This window comes from Bombina bombina, chromosome 1, assembly GCF_027579735.1.
Source record: "Bombina bombina isolate aBomBom1 chromosome 1, aBomBom1.pri, whole genome shotgun sequence".
In the NCBI taxonomy this organism is placed as follows: Eukaryota; Metazoa; Chordata; class Amphibia; order Anura; family Bombinatoridae; genus Bombina; species Bombina bombina.
The window spans coordinates 1413576135-1413598869 of record NC_069499.1 but is presented as its reverse complement, the minus strand read 5'-3'; the positions used below and the strand labels follow the sequence as shown (position 1 = coordinate 1413598869).

General features: G+C 40.1%; 1 protein-coding gene across 1 annotated transcript in view; it reads right to left on the bottom strand.

The window, feature by feature from the left end:
* Positions 1 to 245: 245 nt before the first annotated feature.
* Positions 246 to 22735, bottom strand: part of PRCC (proline rich mitotic checkpoint control factor) — a 78811-nt gene continuing 56321 nt past the window's right edge. The window contains exons 6-7 of the mRNA XM_053705316.1: positions 3691 to 3756; positions 246 to 2833 (exon numbers count right to left, since the gene is read on the bottom strand). Coding sequence (XP_053561291.1) covers positions 2747 to 2833; positions 3691 to 3756 — 153 coding nt within the window. The 3' untranslated portion in view covers positions 246 to 2746. The remainder of the gene's footprint in view (positions 2834 to 3690; positions 3757 to 22735) is intronic.

Sequence of the window (22735 nt, the reverse complement as noted above, 5' to 3'; positions counted from 1 at the left end):
GATCCGTGGACTCACAGTGTCATTAGAAAGAAACATAGTTTTAACCTGGTTTTCCAAACGATTAAATTTGCTCAGTAAAACACCAGTTGTATTCCAAGTCATCAGTAAACAATTTGCAACAGCTTTTTGATTTTTGCATTTATTGAAAACCCATTTTGGACTGTTTTGCACTGCATATCTTGGTTTGTAGCATGCTATTTAGTTTTCAATGTTTAAGTTTTAAATTGGCATATTACAAGTATTAATTACACATTCAATTAGTTGATTTTATTTGTTATGTGAGAAAACCTGCAAACACATTATATGTCACAAATATTGAATCAATTAGACACCATGTTTCATTACAAATGTGCTTCTATGTATGTCTACGAAAACCCAGTGCAAAGCCTGGGCTTTACGGAGTTCAACAAATCTGAATGTAAATAAACCAGATGTTCCGGATTTATCACTGATGTAACTGTGGCAACTTAACTAATTCAAACAAGCAATATCCTAATGGATTAGAATGCCATAGAAAATAAAATAAAACAACTGATTTTGAAGTTTTCACACAGCAAACAAACTAGAATATGGACGACGATGCCAAGGAGTTAAGTACATTAATTAAACTCTATATTATGTATATTATCTTCTAAAGCTACTATTTCTCCAAAGGAATAACAGTACAATTAAATTACGCTGTGGAAGAATCAGAGCCAAACTAGGCATAAAAGTATAAAAATAAAATAGTCCGATATGAATTATGGCCTTGTTCTGTCAAGGGTTGAGTCAAAATGGACATCTGACAGTTAAACTTTGTGCAATAGCCTATCGAAATGTAAGAAAGAGATTTTGATCTCCTATTTTAAGGAGAAACAAACAATAGTTTGGAAACTTATGTACCAGTAAGCAACAAAACAGAACATCTAATTTATCTTTGATGTAACAGAATTAAACAATGAATGAGTAACCAAAAAGAAAGCAAACACAAACAAAAAACATGTAACATAGCCACCAACAATCCAAAGAGCCTGTTTTTAAAACAATACAGCAGTAAAAATTGACATTCAAAACAGTCCGCTTGAGTTGGGTTCTTTCTAAACCAAAGAGTAGCTTATGTTGTTGCAGTTATATAATTTTTGATGAATTAGTTTGTATTTTCAGATTTATATTTAAAGATCATTCATCAACCTTTTCCTGCACATTGCTAGCTGCCCAGAACAACACAATTTGTAGGCAATTTTGCAAAATGTAATACACACAAACTTGTTGGGATTTTAAAATCAGTTCATTTGGATGGTTACAACACCTTGAGATTTTAATACAATGGATCATCCAAATCATGCAAGTGGTAAGTGGAGTTTCATTACTGAAATATAAGATTGCAGTGAGCAAGATGCAGATTTGCTTTAAAATGTTTAGCCTTGGCTGATGAGTTATTCTATATTAAGATAACAAAAATGCCTGGTAATTATAAGATGTTTACTGTGTCTTTAAGGAAGATTCTCAGAATTAAATATGTTACAAACATAGAATAGATTTTATATAAAGAAACTAGAAGTCAAGAAGCTAAAATGTTTTCTTGTATCTACCAATTTATATAAAAAACAGTAATAAAATGATAAAAAAAAATACATTTACTAGTATTCCTGGCTGCAGTGAATGAAAATAATAATGCAATTTGTTATTTCATGGAGATCAATAATTATTTTTGAATGCATTTAATGCTCAAATGTCCTAACAAATCAATGCTTGTATGTAAAAACATATAAAGAAAGACAATGGGTAGGTGTGTGGAAGAAACGAAAATAAGGGAAATGTTACTGAATCAATCACATACGATTATTAGAATTAATAATAAATCTAAATTTCAGAGATTTGAAACGTAGAAACTTACAGGAAGGTAGGAAAAATAGCACTTTTACATGAATAGAATACATTTTGATTTATTTTATTAATGGGAACACAAGTTATCGTTATTAAACAAGGTGTTTATCAATGTTTTAACCCAAAGGAAAATATATTTATATATATATGTACAATTTTGAGTTATTTACAAGAATGTAAAACAGACAAAATATAGGACAGAGTTATTGAAATGTGAAAGATATATATATATATATATATATATATATATATATATAGATATTTGCGCTACGCTAGATGTAGATTTTTTTTTGTCATTCTCTTCAGTCCTTAAATCAATCATGATATCCCCCTATTTACGGTCTAATAAATCTGAACATGGCAATATTAAAGTAAAATCAATGAGAAAATTCTTAAAAGATATGCAGAACTATTGTTGGCATTAAAGTAAAATGCCCGTAACTCTCAAACTACTGAACATTGAAGAAAAAAAAAAAAAAGGAGTTTGCAACAAAATCTAAAGGAGTACTCTGTACAATGAGAATTAGTCCTTCACTTTACAATCCTATGTTGAGGTCCACAAAACCAAATACTTGGCCACTTTACTCATTCACTGCCATCAAAGTATTGCTTTACAATGGATTGTGGAAATGAATTAGAGTTAAAGAATGTCACATTTCTGTAGCTCCGAGCTGGCTCAGCCAATGCAATTCTTAAAATAAGTCCACCTGACATTCATAAACCCAAAATAAGCTGGAGGACATGTCAACAAGGCTCAGCATTGTGGGAAAGTCCATGCATGTCCTTGGCACTAGAGTCCTTTGTTATTGCATGGCCTCTCAAAGGTGTCAGTCTGGCTTGTATTAGCCACAAATACCTATGCAGGCAGGAAGAAGAGGATTTAAAAACCGTATTTTGCTTGGGTTTGGCGTCTGCTCAGCTTATTATCAGACCAGGTGTTCTTCAGTTCCAGTTCCCGCTCTTTGGCCTGAAACACGCAAGAAGATTTAGATAAAGAAATCGGCTATAAAAATACTGATATATTATGTGGTCCTAGTTTACTGGTAACCAAATAACTGCCACAAAACCTCTCTTGCTATTGACAATTCTAAATGTATTTTTTTTTACATTTCCTTTTTACAGTCTGATGGACACAATGTTATATAGTCCAAGAATAAAAAAAATGCCTAAAATGTCACTTAGATCTCATATCTCTGGACGCCCAGCATCCATCTGATTCTCAATTTAGAATGATAAAAAAGATAAAATAGAAAAATCGTTAAGGCGAAACAAAAGTGCAAAAAGAAAAAGCTACAATATGTTAAAACATAGTATAGCACTATTGTTGTATAGAATTATGTATTAAGGAGATATGAAACACATTTTTTTTCTTTCAAGATTCAGGCAGAGCGTGTGATTTACAAAAAAAACTTTTCAATTTACTTCTATTATCTAAATTGTTTCATTCTCTTGGTGTCCTTAGTTGAAAAGCATACTTAGGTGGGCACAGGAGTCGCAATGCACTACTGGGAGCTTGCTGTTGATTGGTGGCTTTACATAAATGCCTCTTTTCATTGGTTCACAGATGTGTTCCGCAAGCTCCTAGTAGCACACAACAGTTCATTCAACAAAGGATACCAAGAGAATAAAGCAAATAATAGAAGTAAATTGGAAAGTTGTTTAAAATCACATGCTCTATCTGAATCATGAAAGATAAAAATTGGGTTTCATTTTTAACAAATGCCTGACTTTATCCATCTGCCTTTGTCAGTTTAAAGATTAGTAAAACCAAACATTAAATGCCCATTTTTAGTGTATATCAATATGTTAAAGATAAACACTTACCTGATGAATTAAATATGTGATCTGGTGCTTTCTCCTTTGTTGCCCCGTTGGCTGTTCTCCTTTTTTCTGAAAAGGAAAAAAAAACACGTTAAACTTTCATTTTTCTATTAGTTGAATTTTTAAAATATAAGTATTGTGGCAAAGAAAAAAAATAATATATATATATATATATATATACACAGTTCCTTGAGGGGAAAGCACAATCTCACCACTTGTTTAAATGCCACGGTGCTCTGCTGTAAATAATCCACAACGTCCACAAAATGCAGGCACTCACTGGTCTTAGTAAAATATAACAATTTATTTAGAAATCATTAAAAAGACATAACGTTTCGGCACCAATATGTGCCTTTGTCAAATGTCAGAATGTAACAAAACAAATATGCAGCACACTTAAAATCAATATGACACACATTTAAAATCATACCCCTTTTAAAGATGTGAGCAAACTAATTACCGCCATGCCTCCACTCGCGTCTTCCCATCCATGGCAATGACGTCACGTACGCACGCTGCGTGCCTATCGTGATGACGCATGGCATGGCGTTGCCATAGCGACGTCGGATAGCCACACGCGTCAGAGTAGGGAGTGACTTAATCACGCATACAGATTACTATCAGGGACGTCTGTGTGTACTTGTTGCTAATAGCAACCAAAACAATCCACAATATGTATAGCGTGTTTAATATTTTGACATAGCGGTTTACAGACATAACATTAATGATGTTAGAAACGTATTATTGAATGGCATATTAGAACATAGTCTGTTAGATGATAGATCCAAATGTGTAATTTCTATATGCGGAAAAACTGTTAAGCTCAGAAAAATAAGGAGGCCAATCTGAGGGCCATCCTTAAAGAATGGGCACGAAATGCCAGACTAGACAGTAAAGGCAAGAGCATAAAAGAAACATAACACCTTGTCAATGCAATACATGATACATATTACAGATGAAGATAAGCGAAAACTGTCACTATTAACTGTATCATTATTACATTTGTAACCCCTGGTGCAGGTCATTAGTAGATGCATTAAGCAACATAATTATCTAAATACATTGTAGCATCATGCCACCCTGGGGTACAGATAGAAACTTTTTAGTGAGTAGTGAGCTATCATTTAGATATGTCCAGGGCAATAACTTTTCAGTGTGGAATTAATAGAATGGACTAAAGTCCAGTGAGGTGTTGAGGCCTTTAGGGACCAATGTGTCCAACCTGTGGATCCATCTGCTTTCAAGTTGGAGCAGTCTATTAGCCCTATCACCCCCTCTTGGCATGGGGGGGACGTGGTCAATTAACATGGACCTAATACTTGACACGGAGTGTTTCAATGCCACACAGTGGCGTGCCACTGGCTGATCTGATTCGCCAGATTTCAATGCAGCACGAATTGCACACCGATGGTTCGCCATCCTATCACGGAAGGGGGTAATCGTCTTACCCACATATACACTGGAACAAGGGCAAATCAGTATGTATATTACATAGTTACTCATGCAACTCAGACGATGGTTTATCTTGTACCTCTTGTTTGAATGTGGGTGCTGGAACGAATTACCCCGAGTCATGCTATTACATGTAGTGCAATTACCACAGGGAAAACACCCCATTTTAGTGGTTTTAAGCCATGATTCCTTATGATAGTGTTTAATAGGATCCGATTTTACTAAATGGCCCCTGAGGTTTTTGGCTCTGCGATAGACCAATCTCGGAGGTGGCATGTTCCGAAAAGGTAGCGTTGGATCAGTCTCCACGACCGGCCAGTGTTTACGCACTGCTCCTGTCAACTTTTCATTACCAGGTGTATAGGTGGTAACCAGGTTGAGCTGTTCGTGTTTAGCTAGTTGACATTCACAGATTTCAGCGCCAACTTAAGCTAAAGGATCATTTCAGAGAACAGACCCCACAGAGTGAAGGCTTTAAGAAAAAATCTACGTTTGAGCCTCCTAACACACACACTTAAATTAGGAGCTATACGAGGGTACTGACCAGTAATTTGACAGAAAACACTCCCACACGCTTATATTCTAATTTAACGCTAGCTGAGCAAAAGGCTCTCACTGAATTAGGTAATGACACCTCAATCATCATCCGCCCTGCGGATAAGGGGGGGGTCTATAGTTATTCTTGATTACACTGATTACCGACAGGAGGCTCTTAGACAACTGGCCGATGTAAATACTTATGTCAAATTAAAAAGTAACCCTACATCTACCTACAAGTCTATCATTGATTCCTTCCTCCAAAATGGCCTTATGGCTGGCCATCTGAGTGAAAAGGAATATGCATTTCTTACCACTGACTATCCGGTTGTGCCTGCATTATACCTTCTTCCAAAGGTCCATAAGACCTTGGTGAACCCACCGGGCAGGCCTATTGTATCTGTCCGGGGGTCTGTACTTACCAATATAGCCATCTACATAGACTCACATCTTCAGAGTGTGGTTAAGAATACAGATGCTTATTTGCAGGACTCACCGAGTCTTCTGAAAATCCTGAAAGATTACTCTGATCTTCAACAAGATGACATCCTGGTCACCATGGATGTCGACAGCCTCTACACGGTGATTCCCCATGCGGATGGGGTGAAGGCTGTCAGGTCCATGGTGACAGGTAATGTTAATTACCTTGGACCATCCATTGAATTCCTTTGCACATTGTTATCATTTTGTCTGGATAAAAATTACTTTAAGTTCGAGGAAAGTTATTATTTACAAATTTCAGGGACTGCCATGGGTTCGAACGTGGCACCCACTTACGCTAATATTTTTATGGCATGGTATGAGCATGAACTCATGAAGCCCTTTGAGAACCCCAAGGTGAAATATTATACACGCTATATTGATGACGTGTTTCTCATCTGGAGGGGTAGTGAAGCATCTTTGCGTGAGTGGGTGACACGTTTGAACCTCATGGAGTCTCCTATACGTTTTAAGCTTGAATATGATTTAAGTTGTGTACATTTTATTGATTTAAATGTGTTCAAGGTGGATGAATCAGGCAAATTGCGGTTTGGTACATCCGTGTACACTAAACCCACGGACCGCAACTCTTTATTAGATGCCAGAAGCTTCCACCCTGCACACCAAAAACAAGGTGTCATCACTTCCCAGCTCACCAGAGTCCTGAGAAACAATAGTGAGCTATCACTACGTACCACTCAGTTGGAGGAGATGGGCAAGAAATTGAGTAACAGAGGGTATGCCAGGGCTGAAATAATTAAAACACAAGAGAGGCCATGTATGGATGGCCCCAAAGAACAGAGCAAAGCTAAACACGAACAGCTCAACCTGGTTACCACCTATACACCTGGTAATGAAAAGTTGACAGGAGCAGTGCGTAAACACTGGCCGGTCGTGGAGCCTGATCCAACGCTACCTTTTCGGAACATGCCACCTCCGAGATTGGTCTATCGCAGAGCCAAAAACCTCAGGGACCATTTAGTAAAATCGGATCCTATTAAACACTATCATAAGGAATTATGGCTTAAAACCTCTAAAATGGGGTGTTTTCCCTGTGGTAATTGCACTACATGTAATAGCATGACTCGGGGTAATTCGTTCCAGCACCCACATTCAAACAAGAGGTACAAGATAAACCATCGTCTGAGTTGCATGAGTAACTATGTAATATACATACTGATTTGCCCTTGTTCCAGTGTATATGTGGGTAAGACGATTACCCCCTTCCGTGATAGGATGGGGAACCATCGGTGTGCAATTCGTCCTGCATTGAAATCTGGCGAATCAGATCAGCCAGTGGCACGCCACTGTGTGGCATTGAAACACTCCGTGTCAAGTATTAGGTCCATGTTAATTGACCACGTCCCCCTCATGCCAAGAGGGGGTGATAGGGCTAATAGACTGCTCCAACTTGAAAGCAGATGGATCCACAGGTTGGACACATTGGTCCCTAAAGGCCTCAACACCTCACTGGACTTTAGTCCATTCTATTAATTCCACACTGAAAAGTTATTGCCCTGGACATATCTAAATGATAGCTCACTACTCACTAAAAAGTTTCTATCTGTACCCCAGGGTGGCATGATGCTACAATGTATTTAGATAATTATGTTGCTTAATGCATCTACTAATGACCTGCACCAGGGGTTACAAATGTAATAATGATACAGTTAATAGTGACAGTTTTCGCTTATCTTCATCTGTAATATGTATCATGTATTGCATTGACAAGGTGTTATGTTTCTTTTATGCTCTTGCCTTTACTGTCTAGTCTGGCATTTCGTGCCCATTCTTTAAGGATGGCCCTCAGATTGGCCTCCTTCTTTTTCTGAGCTTGACAGTTTTTCCGCATATAGAAATTACACATTTGGATCTATCATCTAACAGACTATGTTCTAATATGCCATTCAATAATACGTTTCTAACATCATTAATGTTATGTCTGTAAACCGCTATGTCAAAATATTAAACACGCTATACATATTGTGGATTGTTTTGGTTGCTATTAGCAACAAGTACACACAGACGTCCCTGATAGTAATCTGTATGCGTGATTAAGTCACTCCCTACTCTGACGCGTGTGGCTATCCAACGTCGCTATGGCAACGCCGTGCCATGCGTCATCACGCTAGGCACGCAGCGTGCGTATGTGACGTCATTGCCATGGATGGGAAGACGCGAGTGGAGGCATGGCGGTAATTAGTTTGCTCACATCTTTAAAAGGGGTATGATTTTAAATGTGTGTCATATTGATTTTAAGTGTGCTGCATATTCGTTTGGTTACATGCTGACATTTGACAAAGGCACATATTGGTGCCGAAACGTTATGTCTTTTTAATGATTTCTAAATAAATTGTTATATTTTACTAAGACCAGTGAGTGCCTGCAGGTTTCAATCCCTCTGCCTTGCACCTTTCCTACTTGAGTATGAGCTAGTGACTCAAAAAGTGTAAATATAAAAAGACACACATTTTGTTAATGTGTTAAAAATTGTTGCTCTATCTGAATCATGAAAGTTTAATGTTTACTTGAGTATCCAATTAAGACATTGCAGGCAAAGGGATAATTACCGTCCTGGAGAAAGGTGCAAGGCAGAGGGATTGAAACCTGTCTGGTAGCCCACTGAGACCTGTCCAGGTGGTAAGATATAGTCACTGGTCTCGGCCTACAGTTCAGGTGCTGTCCCGGGCTTTGCAAGGAGAAGGGATGGACCACATAGCATGACAGGACACCAAGACAGGCACAAGCTCCTATCCAGAAAGAAAGTTCCTTCTGCCAGAGACTGCATATTCAAGAGGCAATACCTTTGCACAGCATTTCTGAATCATCCTTACCTCATTTGATTGAGGGTCTTTGAAGTAAGTGCATACCCTTAGGGGGATCTTACCGGATAATAATAAGAAAAACATCTATTTAATTGTGAAAATTATAAGTGACTGTATCTTTATAGACCTTACACAGGTCCCTACACTATGTTACACCTTTTAAATTTATAATTTTATTTGTTTAAAGGTTCCAATTGATATTTATTGCAGCACTTTTCTTTGCTCTAACATTGAAGTGTTTACATCATTAGATTATCTGTTATATACTGAGACTCACTACCTCTCATTTTATCACCTAATTCTAATAGCGCCATCTCTATATTCCTTTTGTAACCCTATTTCTTTGGGAGGTATTGGAAAATCCTCCGACTATTTGGTGATTGGCAGCTTATATGAAACAATAGGTGTTTATTACGTATATAGGGGTATTTATAATTATAATACACGTGTCTTAAACCTATAGGAGCGCTGTTGGGTTAACTAGGAGGTTTACCCCTTTTAGTTTTCTGTCTTCCACTACATATATATATATATATATACATATATATATAAAAATATAAATATACACATACACACACACAAACACATATGTACATACATATACATATATACACACACATACATATATGCATACATCTCCCAAAGATCAATTGCACCTGCTGGAGTGTATTAAATTGTTTACAAATATATAATTTTACCTTTATTTTGTCTTTTGAAACCGCCACCAATATGTAAAAACATAATTTATGCTTACCTGATAAATTTATTTCTCTTGTAGTGTATCCAATCCACGGATCATCCATTACTTGTGGGATATTCTCCTTCCCAACACGATGTTGCAAGAGGATCACCCACAGCAGAGCTGCTATATAGCTCCTCTCCTCACTGCCATATCCAGTCATTCGACCGAAACAAGCCGAGAAAGGAGAAACCATAGGGTGCAGTGGTGACTGTAGTTTAATTAAAATTTAGACCTGCCTTAAAAGGACAGGGCGGGCCGTGGACTGGATACACTACAAGAGAAATAAGTTTATCAGGTAAGCATAAATTATGTTTTCTCTTGTTAAGTGTATCCAGTCCACGGATCATCCATTACTTGTATGATACCAATACCAAAGCTAAAGTACACGGATGATGGGAGGGACAAGGCAGGAACTTAAACGGAAGGAACCACTGCCTGTAGAACCTTTCTCCCAAAAACAGCCTCCGAAGAAGCAAAAGTATAAAATTTGTAAAATTTTGAAAAGGTGTGAAGCGAAGACCAAGTCGCAGTCTTGCAAATCTGTTCAACAGAGGCCTCATTTTTAAAGGCCCAGGTGGAAGCCACAGCTCTAGTAGAATGAGCTGTAATCCTTTCAGGGGGCTGCTGTCCAGCAGTCTCATAGGCTAAGCGTATTATGCTCCGAAGCCAAAAGGAGAGAGAGGTTGCCAAAGCTTTTTGACCTCTCCTCTGTCCAGAGTAAACGACAAACAGGGCAGATGTTTGCCGAAAATCTTTAGTAGCCTGTAAGTAAAACTTCAAGGCACGGACTACGTCCAGATTATGCAAAAGACGTTCCTTCTTTGAAGAAGGATTAGGACACAATGATTGAACAACAATCTCTTGATTGATATTCCTGTTAGAAACCACCTTAGGTAAAAACCCAGGTTTGGTACGCAGAACTACCTTGTCTGAATGAAAAATCAGATTAAGAGAATCACAATGTAAGGCAGATAACTCAGAGACTCTTCGAGCCGAGGAAATAGCCATCAAAAACAGAACTTTCCAAGATAAAAGTTAATATCAATGGAATGAAGGGGTTCAAACGGAACTCCCAGAAGAACTTTAAGAACCAAGTTTAAGCTCCACGGGGGAGCAACAGTTTTAAACACAGGCTTAATCCTAACCAAAGCCTGACAAAATGCCTGGACGTCTGGAACCTCTGCCAGACGCTTGTGCAAAAGAATAGACAGAGCAGAGATCTGTCCCCTTAAAGAACTAGCTGAAAAGCCTTTGTCCAAACCCTCTTGGAGAAAGGACAATATCCTAGGAATCCTAACCTTACTCCATGAGTAACTCTTGGATTCACACCAATAAAGATATTTACGCCATATCTTATGGTAGATTTTCCTGGTGACAGGCTTTCGTGCCTGTATTAAGGTATCAATGACTGATTCGGAGAAGCCACGCCTTGATAGAATCAAGCGTTCAATCTCCATGCAGTCAGTCTCAGAGAAATTAGATTTGGATGATTGAAAGGACCTTGTATTAGAAGGTCCTGCCTCAGAGGCAGAGTCCATGGTGGAAGAGATGACATGTCCACTAGGTCTGCATACCAGGTCCTGCGTGGCCACGCAGGCGCTATCAGAATCACCGATGCTCTCTCCTGTTTGATTTTGGCAATCAGTCGAGGGAGCAGAGGAAACGGTGGAAACACATAAGCCAGGTTTAAGAACCAAGGAGCTGCTAGAGCATCTATCAGCGTCGCTCCCGGGTCCCTGGTCCTGGATCCGTAACAAGGAAGCTTGGCGTTCTGGCGAGACGCCATGAGATCCAGTTCTGGTTTGCCCCAACGATGGATCAGTTGAGCAAACACCTCCGGATGGAGTTCCCACTCCCCCGGATGAAAAGTCTGACGACTTAGAAAATCCGCCTCCCAGTTCTCTACGCCTGGGATGTGGATCGCTGACAGGTGGCAAGAGTGAGACTCTGCCCAGCGAATTATCTTTGAGACTTCTAACATCGCTAGGGAACTCCTGGTTCCCCCTTGATGGTTGATGTAAGCCACAGTCGTGATGTTGTCCGACTGAAATCTGATGAACCTCAGGGTTGCTAACTGAGGCCAAGCTAGAAGAGCATTGAATATTGCTCTTAACTCCAGAATATTTATCGGGAGGAGTTTCTCCTCCTGAGTCCACGATCCCTGAGCCTTCAGGGAGTTCCAGACTGCACCCCAACCTAGAAGGCTGGCATCTGTTGTTACAATCGTCCAATCTGGCCTGCGAAAGGACATACCCTTGGACAGATGGACCCGAGATAGCCACCAGAGAAGAGAATCTCTGGTCTCTTGATCCAGATTTAGTAGAGGGGACAAATCTGAGTAATCCCCATTCCACTGACTTAGCATGCATAATTGCAGCGGTCTGAGATGCAGGCGCGCAAATGGCACTATGTCCATTGCCGTTACCATTAAGCCGATTACTTCCATGCACTGAGCCACTGACGGGCGTGGAATGGAATGAAGGACACGGCAAGCATTTAGAAGTTTTGATAACCTGGACTCCGTCAGGTAAATTTTCATCTCTACAGAATCTATAAGAGATCTCACAAGAGTCTCCCTAGGAAGGAGACTCTTGTGAGTGGGGATAGAGAACTCTTTTCCACGTTCACTTTCCACCCATGCGACCTCAGAAATGCCAGAACTTTCTCTGTATGAGACTTGGCAATTTGAAAGCTTGACGCCTGTATCAGGATGTCGTCTAGATAAGGAGCCACCGCTATGCCTCGAGGTCTTAGAACCGCCAGAAGTGAGCCCAGAATCTTTGTAAAAATTCTCGGGGCTGTGGCCAACCCGAAGGGAAGAGCTACAAATTGGTAATGCCTGTCTAGAAAGGCAAACCTTAGGAACCGATTATGATCTTTGTGAATCGGTATTTGAAGGTAGGCATCCTTTAAGTCCACTGTGGTCATGTACTGACCCTCTTGGATCATGGGTAGGATGGTCCGAATAGTTTCCATTTTGAATGATGGAACTCTGAGGAATTTGTTTAAGATCTTTAGATCCAAGATTGGTCTGAAGGTTCCCTCTTTCTTGGGAACCACAAACAGATTTGAATAAAACCCCTGTCCTTGTTCCGTCCGCGGAACTGGATGGATCACTCCCATTACTAGGAGATCTTGCACACAGCTTAGGAATGCCTCTTTCTTTATCTGGTTTGCTGATAACATTGAAAGATGAAATCTCCCTTGTGGAGGAGAAGCTTTGAAGTCCAGAAGATATCCCTGAGATATGATCTCCAACGCCCAGGGATCCTGAACATCTCTTGCCCACGCCTGGGCGAAGAGAGAAAGTCTGCCCCCCACTAGATCCGTTTCCGGATAGGGGGCCGTTCCTTCATGCTGTCTTGGGGGCAGCAGCAGGCTTTCTGGCCTGCTTGCCCTTGTTCCAGGACTGGTTAGGTTTCCAGGCCTGTCTGGAATGAGCAACAGTTCCCTCTTGTTTTGAAGCGGAGGAAGTTGATGCTGCTCCTGCCTTGAAATTTCGAAAAGCACGAAAATTAGACTGTTTGGCCTTTGATTTGGCCCTGTCCTGAGGAAGGGTATGACCCTTGCCTCCAGTAATGTCAGCAATAATTTCCTTCAAGCCAGGCCCGAATAAGGTCTGCCCCTTGAAAGGAATGTTGAGTAATTTAGACTTTGAAGTCACGTCAGCTGACCAGGATTTAAGCCATAGCGCCCTACGCTCCTGGATGGCGAATCCGGAATTCTTAGCCGTTAGTTTAGTCAAATGAACAATGGCATCAGAAACAAATGAGTTAGCTAGCTTAAGCGTTCTAAGCTTGTCAATAATTTCATTCAATGGAGCTGTATGGATGGCCTCTTCCAGGGCCTCAAACCAGAATGCCGCCGCAGCAGTGACAGGCGCAATGCATGCAAGGGGCTGTAAAATAAAACCTTGTTGAATAAACATTTTCTTAAGGTAACCCTCCAATTTTTTATCCATTGGATCTGAAAAAGCACAACTGTCCTCAACCGGGATAGTGGTACGCTTTGCTAAAGAAGAAACTGCTCCCTCCACCTTAGGGACCGTCTGCCATAAGTCCCGTGTAGTGGCATCTATTGGAAACATTTTTCTAAATATAGGAGGTGGGGAAAAGGGCACACCGGGTCTATCCCACTCCTTGCTAATAATTTCTGTAAGCCTTTTAGGTATAGGAAAAACATCAGTACACACCGGCACCGCATAGTATCTATCCAGCCTACACAATTTCTCTGGAATTGCAACTGTGTTACAGTCATTCAGAGCAGCTAATACCTCCCCAAGCAATACACGGAGGTTCTCAAGCTTAAATTTAAAATTAGAAATCTCTGAATCAGGTTTCCCCGAGTCAGAGATGTCACCCACAGACTGAAGCTCTCCGTCCTCATGTTCTGCATACTGTGACGCAGTATCAGACATGGCTCTTACAGCATTTGCGCGCTCTGTATCTCTCCTAACCCCAGAGCTATCGCGCTTGCCTCTTAATTCAGGCAATCTAGATAATACCTCTGACAGGGTATTATTCATGATTGCAGCCATGTCCTGCAAGGTAATCGCTATGGGCGTCCCTGATGTAATTGGCGCCATACTAGCGTGCGTCCCCTGAGCGGGAGGCGAAGGGTCTGACACGTGGGGAGAGTTAGTCGGCATAACTTTCCCCTCGACAGAACCCTCTGGTGATAATTCTTTTATAAATAAAGACTGATCTTTACTGTTTAAGGTGAAATCAATACATTTAGTACACATTCTCCTATGGGGCTCCACCATGGCTTTCAAACATAATGAACAAGTAGGTTCCTCTGTGTCAGACATGTTTAAACAGACTAGCAATGAGACTAGCAAGCTTGGAAAACACTTTAAAACAAGTTTACAAGCAATATAAAAAACGTTACTGCGCCTTTAAGAAACACAAATTTTGTCCAAATTTGAAATAACAGTGAAAAAAGGCAGTTACACTAACGAAATTTTTACAGTGTATGTAATAAGTTAGCAGAGCGTTGCACCCACTTGCAAATGGATGATTAACCCCTTAATACCTAAAACGGAATAACAAATGACAAAAACGTTTTTCAAACAGTCACAACAACTGCCACAGCTCTACTGTGGCTTTTTACCTCCCTCAATACGACTTTTGAAGCCTTTTGAGCCCTTCAGAGAAGTCCTGGATCATGCAGGAAGAAGCTGGATGTCTGTGTCTGTATTTTTTGCTGCGCAACAAAAAGTGCTAAAATAGGCCCCTCCCACTCATATTACAACAGTGGAAAGCCTCAGGGAACTGTTTCTAGGCAAAATTCAAGCCAGCCATGTGGAAAAAACTAGGCCCCAATAAGTTTTATCACCAAACATATATAAAAAACGATTAAACATGCCAGCAAACGTTTTAAAATACACTTTTATAAGAGTATGTATCTCTATTAATAAGCCTGATACCAGTCGCTATCACTGCATTTAAGGCTTTACTTACATTACTTCGGTATCAGCAGCATTTTCTAGCAAATTCCATCCCTAGAAAAATATTAACTGCACATACCTTATTGCAGGAAAACCTGCACGCCATTCCCCCTCTGAAGTTACCTCACTCCTCAGAATATGTGAGAACAGCAAAGGATCTTAGTTACTTCTGCTAAGATCATAGAAAACGCAGGCAGATTCTTCTTCTAAATACTGCCTGAGATAAACAGTACACTCCGGTACCATTTAAAAATAACAAACTTTTGATTGAAGAAAACATAATTTATGCTTACCTGATAAATTTATTTCTCTTGTAGTGTATCCAGTCCACGGATCATCCATTACTTATGGAATATATTCTCCTTCCCAACAGGAAGTTGCAAGAGTCACCCACAGCAAAGCTGCTATATAGCTCCTCCCCTAACTGCCATATTCAGTCATTCGACCGAAAACATGCAGAGAAAGGAAACCATAGGGTGCAGTGGTGACTGTAGTTCAAGTGAAAAAATTACCTGCCTTAAAGTGACAGGGCGGGCCGTGGACTGGATACACTACAAGAGAAATTAATTTATCAGGTAAGCATAAATTATGTTTTCTCTTGTTAAGTGTATCCAGTCCACGGATCATCCATTACTTATGGAATACCCATACCAAAGCTAAAGTACACGGATGATGGGAGGGACAAGGCAGGTACTTAAACGGAAGTTACCACTGCCTGTAAAAAAAACCTTTCTCCCAAAAATAGCCTCCGAAGAAGCAAAGTATCAAATTTGTTAAATTTGAAAAAGTATGAAGCGCAGACCAAGACTCCGTCTTGTAAATCTGTTCAACAGAAGCCACATTTAAAAAAGGCCCAAGTGAAAACCACAGCTCTAGTAGAATGAGCTGCAATCCCTTCAGGAAGGCTGCTGACCAGCAGTCTCATAAGCTAAATGAATTATGCTTTTTAACCAAAAGGACAGAGAGGCTACTGAAGTCTTTTGACCTCTCCTCTGTCCAGAATAGACAACAAACAAGGTGAACGTTTGATGAAAACTGTATTAGCTTGTAAGTAAGATTTTAAAGCACAAACCACGTCCAATATTGTGTAATAGACGTTCCTTCTTTGAGGAAGGATTAGGATACAAGCATGGAACAAATATCTCTTGAGTGATGTTCTTGTTGGATACCGCCTTAGGAAAAAACCCAGGTTGGTACGCAGGACTACCTTATCCGTACGAAGGACCAGATAAGGAGAATCACATTGTAACACAGATAACTTGGAGACTCTACGAGTCGAGGAAATAGCTACCCAAAAAGAACTTTCCAAGATAAAGATTGATATCTATGGAACAAAAAAAAGGTTCAAACGGAACTTCCTGAAGAACCTTAAGAACCAGGTTTAAGCTCCATGGCAGAGCAAAGCTGACAACCCTTTTCTCAAAAACATCTTGGAGAAAAGATAATATCCTGGGAATCCAGACTTTACTCCATGAGTAACCCTTGGATTCATAAAAATCAGATATTTACACCATATCTATGTTCATTTTCCTAGAGACAGGCTTACATGTCTGTATTAAGGTATCAATGACTGACTCGGAGAAGCCATGCTTTGATACCATCAAGCGTTCAGTCTCCAGACAGTCCATCTCAGATTGATTCTATTTAGATGGTTGAAAGGACCCTGAGGTAGGGGGACCTGTCTCAGAAGCAAAGACCGTGATGGAAAGGATGACATGTCCACCAGATCTGCATACCAGGTCCTGGTTGGCTACGCAGGCACTGTCAAAAACATCAAAGCCTTCTCCTGCTTGGTCTTGACCTCCGGAGGAAATCCCACTCCCCCGGAAGAAAAAGTCTGACGATTTAGAAAATCCACCTCCCAGTTCTCAACACCTGGGATATGGATAGCTGATAGACAAGAGTGAGTCTCTGTCCAGTGAATTATTGTAAGACTTCTAACCTCGCTAGGGAACTTCTGTTCCCCCTTGATGGCTGATGAAAGCCACAGTCGTGTATATTGTCCAACTGAGAATGATGTACCTCAGAGTTGCTAACTGAGGCCAAGTCTGAAGAGCATGGAATATCACTCCCAATTCCAGAATATTTATTAGAAGGAGGGTCTCCTCCTAAGTCCCCTATCCCTGAGCCTTCAGGGAGATCCAGACTGCATCCCAACCTAAAAGGCTGGCATCTATTGTAACAATTGTCCCATCTGACCTGCGGGAGGTCATACCCTTGGACAGATGGACCCGACATAGTCACCAGAGAAGAGAATCTCTGGTCTCTTGGTCCAGGTTTAACAGGGGGACAAATCTGTGGAATCCCCGCTCCTCTGACTGAGCATGCATAGTTGCAGCGGTCTAAAATGTAGACGTGCAAACGGTACTATGTCCCTTGCCGCTACCATTAAGCCGATTTCATTCATGTACTGAGCCACCAAAGGGCGCGGATGGAATGAAAAACACGGCAGAAATTTAGAAACTTTGACAACCTGGACTCCGTCAGGTAAATTTTCATTTCAACAGAATCTATCAGAGTCCCTAGGAGGGAAACCCTTGAGATTGGGAATAGAGAACTCTTTCCTTGTTCACTTTCCACCCATGTAATCTCAGAAATGCCAGTACTATGTCCGTATGAGACTTGGCAATTTGGATGTTTGACGCCTGTATCAGGATGTCGTCTAAATAAAGGGCCACTTCTATGCCCCGCGGCCTAAGGACCGCCAAAGCGACCCTAGAACCTCCATAAAGATTCTTGGGGATGTAGATATCCCAAAGGAAAGATCTACAAACTGGTAATGCCTGTCTAGAAAGGCAAACCTGAAAAACGATGGTGATCTTTATGCATCACAATGTGAGGATAAGCATCCTTCAAATCCATTGTAGTCCTCTATTGACTCTCCTGGATCATAGTTAAGATGGTACGAATAGTTTCCATCTTAAATGACGGAATTCTGAGGAATTTGTTTAAGATCTTTAGATCCAAAATAGGTCTGAAGGTTCCCTCTCCTTGGGAACCACAAACAGATTTGAGTAAAAACTCTGTCCCTGTTCCTCTCTTGGAACTGGATGGATCTCGTACACAATGTAAGAATGCCTCCTTCTTTATCTGGTTTGCAGATAATTGTGAAAGGCGAAAACTCCCTTTTTTATTGGGGGGAAATTTTTGAAATCCAGAAGATATCTCTGGGATATAAATTCCAATGCCTAGGGATCCTGGGCATCTCTTGCCCACATGGGCGAAGAATGAAAGTCTGCCCCCTATAGGATCCGTTACCGGATAGGGGTCCGTTCCTTCATGCTGCCTTAGAGGCAGCAGCAGGCTCCTTGGCCTGCTTATCTTTGTTTCAGGTCCGATTGTCTCCAGACCGCCTTGGACTGAGCAAAAATTCCCTTTTGTTTTGCCTTAGAGGAAGTGGATGCCACCCTCCAGTGATATAAGCAATAATCTCCTTCAAAACAGGCCCGAATAGGGAAGTCACGACAGCTGACCATGATATAAGCCATAGCGCTCTACGCGCCAGTATAGTAAAAAAACAGAATTCTTAGCCGTTAGTCTAGTCAAATGAACAAAGGCATCAGAAAACAAAGGAATTTGGCTAGCATAAGCTTGTCAATATATTCATCCAATGGAGTCGCTAACTATAAAGCCTCATCAAGAAACTCAACCCAGAACGCCGCAGCAGCAGTGACAGAAGCAATGTATGCAAGGGGCTGCAGGATAAAATCCTGTTGAATAAACATTTTTTATTCATTGGATCTAAAAAGCACAACTGTCCTTGCCAGAGGTAGTGGTATGCTTAGCTAGAGTAGAAACTCTTCTCTCCACCTTAGGAACTGTCTGCCAGAAGTCCTGTGTGGTGGTAACTATTAGAAAACATTCTTCTAAAAAAAATTAGGAGGGGAAGAGAACAGCACACCTGGTCTATCCCATTCCTTATTAAAAAAATTTTTAGTAACTTCTTTAGGTATTGGAAAAACATCAGCACACACCGGCACTGCATATTATTTAACCAGTCTACACAATTTCTCTGGCCCTGTGATTGTACACATTCATTCAGAGCAGCCAAAGCCTCCCTGAGCAACAAGTGGAGGTTCTGAAGTATAAATTTTAAATGTAGAAATATCAGAATCAGGTTAAATCATCTACCCCGAGTCATTCACCCACAGACTAAGCATATTGTGAGATAGTATCATTCATGGTTCTTAAAGCGTCTGTATGCTCTGTATCTACCCCCAGAGCTATCTGCTTTCCTTTAATTTTAGGTAGCCTGACTAATACTGCTGCCAGAGTATTATTCACCACCTTTGTCACGTCTTGTAAAATAAACGCTATGGGCGCCCTTGATGTACTTGGCGCCATTTGAGCGTGAGTCCCTGAAGCGGGAGTCGAAGGGTCTGACACGTGGGGAGAGTTAGTCGGCATAACTTTCCCCTCGACAGAATCCCCTGGTAAAATAAACGCTATGGGTGCCCTTGATGCACTTGGCGCCATTTGAGCGTGAGTCCCTAAAGCGGGAGTCAAAAGATCTGACACGTGGGGAGAGTTAGTCGGCATAACTACCCCCACGACAGAATCCTCTGGTGATAATGTTTTTTTTTTTGTTTTTTTTTAAAAAAAACAAAAAATGATCTTTATTGTTTAACATGAAATCAGTACATCTGGTACACATTCTAAGATGGGGTTCCACCATGGCTTTAAAACATAATGAACACAGAGCTTCCTCTATGTCAGACATGTTAGAACAGACTAATAAAGAGACTAGTAAGCTTGGAAAACACTTTAAATCAAGTTAACAAGCAAATATATAAAACGTTACTGTGCCTTTAAGAGAAACAAATTTTGTCAAAATTTGAAAAACAGTGAAAAAAGGCAGTAAAATAAACGAAATTTTTACAGTACATGTAATAAGGTAACAGAGCATTGCACCCACTTGCAAATGGATGATTAACCCCTTAATGCAAAAAACAGATAAAAAAAACGACATAGACGTTTTTAAAAACAGACACAAGAAAACTGCCACAGCAGAGCTGTGGATTACCTTCCCTATAAACGATTTTTGAAGTCTTTTTAGCCCTTTAGAAATGTCCTGTAGTATTCATGGGACTGCTGAGGGAATCTAGATGATTCATTTTGTAATTTTAACTGCGCCTCCCACTCATATTACAACAGTTGGAGGCTTCAGTTAACTGTTTCTATTCAAAATTTAAGCCAGCCATGTGGAAAAAACTTAGGCCCCAATAAGTTTTATCACCAAACATATGTTAAAAAACGATTAAACATGCCAGCAAACGTTTTAAAACACATTTTTACAAGAGTATGTATCTCTATTAATAAGCCTGATACCAGTCGCTTTTACTGCATTTAAGGCTATACCAACATTACAGTGTTATCACCAATGTTCGTTAAAAAACGATTAAACATGCCAGTAAACGTTTTAAAACACATTTTTATAAGAGTATGTATCTCTATTAATAAGCCTGATACCAGTCGCTATCGCTGCATTTAAGGCTTTACTTACATTACTTCGGTATCAGCAGTATTTTATTAGTCAATTCCATTCCTAGAAAAATATTTTACTGCACATACCTTATCTGCAGGAAAACCTGCATGCCATTCCCCCTCTGAAGTACCTTACTCCTCAGAATGTGTGAGAACAGCAAATGGATCTTAGTTACGTCTGCTAAGATCATAGAAAAAACGCAGGCAGATTCTTCTTCTAAATACTGCCTGAGATAAACAGCACACTCCGGTGCCATTTGAAAATAACAAACTTTTGATTGAAGAATAAACTAAGTATAAAGCACCACAGACTCTCACGACCTCCTATCTATGTTGAGGCTTGCAAGAGAATGACTGAATATGGCAGTTAGGGGAGGAGCTATATAGCAGCTTTGCTGTGGGTGACTCTTGCAACTTCCTGTTGGGAAGGAGAATATATTCCATAAGTAATGGATGATCCGTGGACTGGATACACTTAACAAGAGAAATAAACTAAGTATAAAACACCACAGTCCTCTTACGACCTCCATCTTTGTTGAGAGTTGCAAGAGAATGACTGGGTATGGCAGTGAGGGGAGGAGCTATATAGCAGCTCTGCTGTGGGTGATCCTCTTGCAACTTCCAGTTGGGAAGGAGAATGTCCCACAAGTAATGGATGATCCGTGGACTGGATACACTTAACAAGAGAAATGTAAGTACAACAGTATGGACTGTTGAAAAGCTATGCAAGCAAGAAGCAACAGAAATCAACCTCCCAATGGGGGTGTGGGAGAGAGTGCCAAAACCATTTAAAACCGTGTGCCTGCTGCAACTGCTACTGCTCTAAACAAAATTAAATATTCACAGGTAAATTGCCTTAGTGCAGTGCGGGAGCAGGTTGACCGTCATCAGGGAAGCTAAAAATATAGATGTTAACCTATTTATTTTGTCATACAAAAGGGAGAAGCGAGCCTGCATTACTACTATCGATAAGACTATGTATATTCAGAGGACAGCATAAGCGGTAATAAGCTTCACACACACAAATAATAGAAATTCTAAGTATTTGCTCCTCAATAGTCTATGTTTAGTCAACTTAAAATGTTTGGAAAGATAAGCTTTCTAGAGTGTCCTCTCTTACTAAGATATGGTATTGCATCAGTCCCATGGAAGACTTGAAACTCTGGCATTTTTAAAATGTTATTTTCACATCTGATGGACCAACACTGCTACTCAAGTTAAAATGGGTAAAAAGAACAGAGCAAAAGTGGAATCTGACCACACTTGGTATATAAACAAAAAGGAGCCTAATACACATAGTTGAAAATATTTACTACCTGGCTTGTTTTAAAAAGAAATGGTATAATATTACATTTAAGTCCCTCAAAAGAACTGGTTATTGAAAATGCAGTATTGAAAATCTAAACAAATATCTGTGCATCTGCTGAAGGGCAAAGGTTTGTTCTTATGTCTTGTGAGTATTTTTAAAAACGCACTGCAATGAAGCAACAAACTAAGTCTCAGAAGATGTAATATCAATGGATTTGTATTTATTGATATTTTATTTTTTTTCAAAGACCAAGAGGAGAGCAACATCTTGTATAAATATTACCTAGTTACAACTATAATGGCATGAATAACAATCATCTCAAAACTCCCTTTAAACCCTTACATCCCCTCAAACAGAACCACACCAAAGAAAAGCAAGACAGAAGAGGGGACGAGTATAACGTAGACCACTATAAGTAAGATTGCTATTAACGAGAAACACCTAAAGAAACAAACTTGGTTGGGCCCTAATTGTGCTTTCAATCTGAACATGAAGGAACTGATTTACTGGAACAGGGAAACGTGTTTATCACATTCTATTGTAACACCAACTGACAAGAGAATTTATCTGTACTATTAGATTGTTACGAAAGTAGTTCCACAGACAGATGAGAGGAATTGTATACTTAGGTACTGGCATTGCAGTTTCTCCGAACCTAACCCCTTGAGGCCAAGGCACTTCAGACAAAAACTTCCCCAAAAGACCAGAGCATTTTTTGCATTTTTGCCATCAATACATTTAACCAGAAATAAAGCCGTTTTTTTTTTATA